General features: G+C 59.1%; 1 protein-coding gene across 1 annotated transcript in view; it reads right to left on the bottom strand.

The window, feature by feature from the left end:
• The window catches only part of PMM1 (phosphomannomutase 1), a gene marked incomplete at its 5' end in the record, with an annotated part of 7,916 nt that extends 842 nt beyond the window's left edge, over positions 1 to 7,074 (bottom strand). Inside the window, 6 exons of the mRNA XM_010157647.1 lie at positions 135 to 250; positions 1,998 to 2,073; positions 2,875 to 2,974; positions 5,777 to 5,868; positions 6,062 to 6,138; positions 6,958 to 7,074. Coding sequence (XP_010155949.1) covers positions 135 to 250; positions 1,998 to 2,073; positions 2,875 to 2,974; positions 5,777 to 5,868; positions 6,062 to 6,138; positions 6,958 to 7,074 — 578 coding nt within the window. The remainder of the gene's footprint in view (positions 1 to 134; positions 251 to 1,997; positions 2,074 to 2,874; positions 2,975 to 5,776; positions 5,869 to 6,061; positions 6,139 to 6,957) is intronic.
• Between the last annotated feature and the right edge of the window lie 3 nt (positions 7,075 to 7,077).

Genomic DNA, 7,077 nt, shown 5'->3' with positions numbered 1-7,077 from the left:
GTAGGACCCGGGCCGTGGGACCCGTGCTGGAGCAGCTCCGCGTGGGATTGCCAGGCCGAAGGAGCGGGAGCGGTCGTGCGTGGGGCGAGCGGGGCACACTCACGGGGGTCGTGGGGCGAGCGGGGCATACTCACAGGGGTCGTCTCGTTCCCAAAGAAGTGGATGGTATCAAATCTCTCGTCGTCGAGCACGTTGAGGCAGTAGCGCTTGTCCCAGCCCTCCGGGAAGACGTCAAAGCTGATCATGCCACCTGCCAGAGGAAGGGAGGGCATTGGCCCACGTTGGTGGGAGCCAGCAGGGTGCGTCCCCCCCTGCCATGGGACAGGCAGGAGGAGGGGAGAGGGCTGGACCTGTGTGGGGAGCCCCCCTGCAAACAGCAGCCAGGCACCACTCTTCCCTGGCTTAACCCTCCTCAGAGCCTGAGGAGCCGGGGACGGAGCCCGCGTGTCCAGCTCGGGGCAGATGATTGACTACGGGCAGGATGCCCCAGGCAGGGCACTGGGATGGGGACAGGAGCAAGCGCCCCACCAGCTCAGGGATGGGGATGGCTCCAGGCTCGCAGCAGGAGCCAGCACCACTGGAGACAGCCAATTTTAGCTCCTGCCCTAAAACCCTTCCTGGTGGTGTACCCAAAGCCATTTACCTGTGAAAAACGCTGCATTTTGGTGCGTTCTGGCCTTTTAAACAGAGCTGGGCAACAAGAAGGGGCTCCTGACGCCAGCTGGAGAGGGAAGGGAATCAAAGGGAGAAGAGGTGGTGTGTAGGACAGCCAGCACTGTCCCTCACTCAGGAAAAGCGCAGGTTTGGGGGGCCGCAGGGAGATCTCCTGCCCCCTCTGGGGCTTGTGTCCTCCACAGCCCAGGACAAGGCGTGCGGAGCCAGCTTGGCACAAGAGCCCCGTTCCTGCGTCCCTGGTTTTGGATGCCTGACCTGAGACACCCCGCGTTTTCTTTGTGGAGGAGTGGGGGGCCCGCAGCTCCCCGTGTCCTCATGCTTTTACACAACGGGCTCTTCACGGCAGCTTTCCAAAGCCAGGAGAAAGGCCCCTTGTTCTGCTCTCGTCCCCCGTGCCGGGGGGACACAGCGGCGGGGACCTTGTCCTTCTCTGCTGGGACAAGCGGTTCGTGTCAGTGCTGCCGGCAGCGCAGGATCCCTCTGGCAGGGTGCTGAAGACAAGGGAAGGGCCTCGGAAGGAAAGCCCTTGGAGAACCAGAGGGCCAGACCTACGCTGGGTGCAAGAGTGGGGTGTCACCTGCAGCCCCCCAGCCTCGTCACCCCCTCGCCCTTTGGCCAGGCTGCCACACAGCACCCTCTTATCTCACACACACCCCCGTCTGCTCTGCAGGGGGTCTTGTTCCGGCACCAGCCCAGCCACTTACACACCCTCATCTTCCTCCCCGTCCTGGCCAGACCCCCCAGGGTTGCGCAAGCCCCTCCCTCGCTTCCTCGCCTTCGGTACGCTGGCTGCGAGAGCCACCCCAAGAAGTGGCCCTGCAAAAGCCTACGGCATGGAGCTGCAAACTCCGTGCCTCTCAGCGGCTCTTCCTCGAGGAAGAAAGATGTTTCCCTTGTAGCCAACCCTCCCAAGAAAACCCAGGAGCCAAGACACGCATGAGGCTCCCATCTCATTCCTGGAGAGGAATGGCCATGCCCGGAGCTCTGCTGGCCACCCTGCTGCAGCCACTTGAGCCAGGACGAACCTTTGGGCAGGGGGGACTGACACTAAGGCAGGGATAATCTCGTGGGACAGGCATCCGCTTGGCTGGTTGATTCCCAGGGGGGCAAATCCGCATCCTGGTTTATTCTCTGCTGTCTCCCTGCCACTGCTGTGAACGTGACACCCTTGCGGGGCTCCCCAGGACTAGAAGCTCCTTGGGCTCTTCCCATGGTCTCCAGGCCCCCAGAGGGAGCAGTCAGGATTTCCACGCCCCTTCCCAGCATTTGATGGGAAACATGACAGAGGCCAAGGCAAAGGCCGGGAAGCCCCCTCCGCTCACCTCGAGAGAAACGCAGGCCTTTGCCAGCAAACTCCCTCTGCAAGGCTGCCACAAATTTCTCCCGGATCCGCTCTTTCTGTGGAGGAGGAAAGGGAAGGAAAGAGGGTTTGAATAATTAGATGTTGACAGTCTAGCAGTCCACGGTAAGCTGTCTGCAGGGCAGTCCTGGCTTATTGCTCTGCTCCCTCCCCACCTGCCCCAGGCCCCAGTGTAATGCCATTCAGGCAGCTTTCACCAGTCCTGCCCAGGGTCCCCGTAAAAGGCCACCAGCTCAGGGCAGCTCCAGCAGGCTCCTGGGAAGAGCAGATCTCAGCCCCTCCTTGGCAATGAAATGCAACTGCTTCACTTTCCCAGAAGCCCAGTTCATAGCCCAAAGTCTCTAGCTTTGCTTAAAAGGTCTCGCAAGGTCTGACTGATCTCTTGATCTCTCCCAGGCTGAAACTGCTGTGAACACGGCCCAAGAGATCCAGAGATCTGCCCAGCAGATCTGGAAAGCCCATTAGTTCCAGCTCTGTTGGGGCTGGGAGAGTGGGAGAGAGAAGAAGCTGCTGGGCCATCTTTGGTTGCTGCAGATGAGGAAACAACCTGGTAAATAAGCGCCTCGTCCCCTGGGGCTCTCCCACAGCACAAGGAATCCTGCCGACCACCCCACTGCATTGGTGGTTCCCAGTGGAGTCAGATCCTTACACTCCTCTGTGTCCCTCCTTGGGTTTTCTGACTCCCCGTCCTGTCTCCACCTCCCTGCATGTGTTGGCCTGGTGCCCAGCTTGCAGCCGGGCTCCTTCTTCCTCGGGGTGGGAGAAGCAGGAAAGACCTGAGATCTGCGGTGGTGCAAAACCAGCAAAGGGGAGAGAGAGCCCTGGTCCAGCCCGTCTACCTTGTCCAGCTCGGAGAACTCGATTCGCTCCTCCGGCGTGCAGCTCCGTCCGATGGGGGAGATGTTCAGCATCCCGTTGCGAAACTCAATGAAGGTTCCTCTGGGGAGGGCAAGGGAACAAAGTCACTGGGGCAGGGAGAGAAAACCAGACCTTCCCAGGGGAATGGCTGCCCCGTGAGATATGCAGCCTCTGCAGGGCCACACGGGAAGGGAGAAGCCATGGCCCCTCGTGGGTGCTTCACACCAGGCAGAGAACAGGCATCAGGAGGGGATTCTCCCCCTCTACTCTGCTCTCATGAGACCCCATCTGGAGTGCTGCATCCAGCTGTGGGGCCCTCAACATCAGAAGGTTATTGACCAGTCGGAGCGAGTCCAGAGGAGGCCATGAAGATGCTCAGAGGGCTGGAGCACCTCTGCTATGGGGACAGGCTGAGAGAGTTGGGCCTGTTCAGCCTGGAGAAGAGAAGGCTCCAGGGAGACCTTACAGCACCTTCCAGTACCTGAAGGGGCTACAAGGAAGCTGGGAGAGGACTTTTTACAAGGGCCTGTAGTGACAGGACAAGGGGTAACGGGTTTAAATTGAAAGTGGGGAGGTTTAGATTGGATATCAGGAAGAAGTTCTTCCCAGAGAGGGTGGTGAGGCACTGGAACAGGTTGCCCAGAGAAGCTGTGGATGCCCCATCCCTGGAAGTGTTCAAGGCCAGGCTGGATGTGGCTTTGAGCAACCTGCCCTAGTGGAAGGTGTCCCTGCCCATGGCAGGGGGGTTGGAACTGGATGGTCTTTTAGGGCCCTTCCAACCCAAACCATTCTGTGACCAGTAACTCTGCTTAAGATCTCCAAGGGGCTCATAGTTTTATAAAAAGAGACTGTAAGAGAAAAGTAATAAATGGTTCCTGCGTGCCCTGGGGCCAGGCTGGAAGCAACAGGCTTAGGTGAGATGATAGGAAACATTTTCTGATGTTGTAATAACTGCAAGGACAGCTTGTAATAACTGCAAGGACAGCCATTGCCTGGAATGGACCAACTGCCTGATGAGACTGTGGCACCTCCATGCCTGGAGGCTTTTAAAAAACACTGGGTGGGTTGGGTGAAGCTGGCGGTACGTTGGGGCAGTGGGATGGAACAGGTCAGTGTAACTCACTGCTGCTGAGCAATCAGGACCTCCCTGTGGAACACGAAATCAGGCAGGACCCGTAGAGCCTTTGTGTCTCCCATCTGTCCCCTGCACCTCTGACCGCAGCTCTCATCTCAGCTTGCATGGACAGGACCCAGCTCCTGCTTGCCACCCTCACCCTGCACCGCGATCACTGCTCTGCCGCTTCCTAGGTGGGCAGGTTGAAAGCACTAAGCCATCAGAAAACCACTTTTCTCTTGGCTGTAAACCCAGCCAGTTCTGTTTGCTTCTCACCGAGGGGTCAGACAGGTACCAGCACTGGTGGGGCAGAAACAGGGGACGGCAGCACTGCCAGTTCGAAAACGAATTGAAACTCTGGTGGGAACCTAGCTGGAGCAGGGGGATCCCCTCCCCCAAGCTCATTAACCCTCTGATGTCCCTCCCAGCCGTTTTTCCGTGATGAAGTGCTTACTGCTCTGAGTCTGAGGGAAAACTCCTGCCTCGTAACACAGCAAAGAACCTCATGGGGATTGGACACACGGGCAGCTATGCCTGCAGCCTGGGAGCTGCACCTCTGCACCACCAAGGGTTTGGTGACTCCTGACACAGGCCAAGGCTTGGGAGATGAGGGTTAAAGTCCTTGCTTTGCTAGAAATCCCATAAGCTTAAGTCCACAGAGCCACTTGGGAGCTGAAACTTCACCAGGCTGTTGGGCAACCAGAGAGCAATGAGGCAACCAAACAGCCTTGAGGGTTCTGGGTCCCAGCCCAGGCTTTCGGGGGCACGTTCAGCTGGCAGTCCTGTCGCAGGGAGCCACGCTGCCCCCCCCCACACCAGCCCTCACACTGCCACACGGTGACTCACAGAAGGCAGATCACGGTTAAGCAACTTTTACCAGCTGAACTTCGAGCAGACAGCTCGCCCGCTGGGGTTGACGGCACGCACGCAAGGGGAGAGCGGGGACAAACCAGCCGGGGCGAGGGAAGGGCCAAGCTGCTGCTTTCAACAGCCCTGACGGCTCACGCCACCTTCAAGTGTTTGTGAAACAGTGGTCCGAGGGGTGGTTTGACACCACACCCAGGCTGGTCTAACTGCAGGCTGCCTCCCAAAAAGGTCCTCGTGCTCTCCCCTTCCACCTTCATGCCATCTGTTCCCTCTCACTCCTTCCTGTGATAACAGGGCGAGCCAATCCAATGGAAAACTACCCTGGCAATGGCCTGGCCTTCCATCAGAGGAGTTGTACTGACCCAACCCACTCTGCAGCTGCTGGATCTCATGGCGGGAAGCAGACAGAAACACGCGGTCGGGGGCAGAGCAGTGCCAGCCCTGTTACCACGTGACTGGGTTAGAAACAGGGTGAAACTGTGTGCCCAGGAGCTGGACTTCCCATCTTAAGAGCCATTGTTTGTCTGTTTGGAAACTCATACGACCAGCAATGCCTGATGCCCGGACCAGTAACGAGCTGGTACCATTGTCCTAAATGAGATGCACGCAGCGGCTGTACCCTCATGCATGCAGCAGCTGTACCCTGCTTCCCAGGGAAGAAAATCCGAGGGGTAAAAGAGCACGCATTATGCTAAAAACCAGTGCAGAGTCTCCAGAATAAAGAGCTTCCTCCATTATTTGCCCACAGTGCCCTGCTCGGTGGGCCAGGGCCTCTCGATGCTAAGATAAAACCTGGACCAAGACAAGCTCAGTAGCTCAGCTGTTCTTGGGAGAGCTCTGGAGCCCAGAGCTCCCTGGAATTCAGTGATATGACAGGCATTTGGATGGGCTTGGGCCATTACCGTTTCTTGGGCAGCTTCAGCAGTGCCATGTAGTTGAGACAGAAGTTGATTAGATCCTGCAGCAGCTCTTCCCCCAGGTGGTCCTGAATGGCCTGCAGTAGGAGAACAGGGAGTGAGGAGCATGCTAGACCTCCCGTGAAGCCCACCCGAGAACGTGAACTGGAGGAGTGGGACATGCAGATCTGGCACCTGGGGAGAGGAGGCTGCCCAGGGCCAGGCACTGCTCCTCACGGCACGCAGGGCACCAGGAAGGAGAGCCATGGCTGCAAGGGGAGCTGGACCCACCTGCTTGGAGACCAGCTGCCCGTGTTTGTATTGCACCGTGCCGTTCTCTGCGAAGACGTAGTCAAACTTATCGATGACTGCGGGAGGAAGGAAACGAGGAAACGTGAGTACTACCAAGGGGGCCAAAAGGACTGGGTTCGGGAATGAGCTAGCCATCCTCCCTGTTCCTTCGTATCGCGCTTTCCACGACTCCTGTGCTCTGCAAAGGGCCACCGACCCTCCTCGCTGTCCACAAAGCAAGCGAGGAGATTATCTTCGGCTCCCAGGATGGGAGCTGACGCACGCCATGGGAAGAGACCTGACCGAGGTCACGGGCCGAATCAGTGGCAGCACGAAGATAAGGGCTCCAAAATGTCAGGCTTTCAAGCACGTGCGTGCTCCTCCGCTCTCTCCTCCCCTGCCCGCTGCCAGGGTGCTGGGGCGATGCAGGCAGCGGTTACCTAACGCCAGCCCCGGACACACAGCGCTGCTGACTCCGCCATCAGCCTCGGCCGGGAATTTCAGCCTCAGCCCGGAATTCTTGGCCTCTCTCCGGTAAGGAGGCAGAGCTCAGAGCACGGCCACGCTCAGCATCCATGCCAGAGAAGAGACACAAGGTGTGGGGAGCAGGGGCTGCCCCCTCGCCCTCCTCTGCCCCACGTCCCTGTTCGAACACGTTGAGGAACCCCCCCGCAGACCCCACCGTGGAGCTGCAGGGAGGCAAAATTTGCCATGGGTGCGGGTGAAGCTTGTGGGAGCCACGAGGAAGCCCGTCCTACCCCGCCGGCGGCGTGGGCTGGAGCATCCCTGCCCGCTCCCCGCCGGGGGAACGGCCAGCCCCCAGGAACAGCCTTGGGGTCACAGTCAGGGCACAGCTGACCCCCGGGGTGACACACACCTCGTCGGCCGCACCTCACCTTCATCCCCGTCCCCCAGCTGCTCGGCGATCTTGGCGTAGTCGGAGCCTCCCACCACGCCGATGTGCACCCTCTCCCGCAGCTCCCGCAGGAACGCATCCACCTCCGGCTCGATTTTCT

The sequence above is a fragment of the Eurypyga helias genome, unplaced genomic scaffold, assembly GCF_000690775.1.
Source record: "Eurypyga helias isolate BGI_N326 unplaced genomic scaffold, ASM69077v1 scaffold32738, whole genome shotgun sequence".
Lineage (NCBI taxonomy): Eukaryota > Metazoa > Chordata > Aves > Eurypygiformes > Eurypygidae > Eurypyga > Eurypyga helias.
Note: the sequence above shows the minus strand (reverse complement) of the source record. Positions and strands in the feature narration are given on the sequence as shown.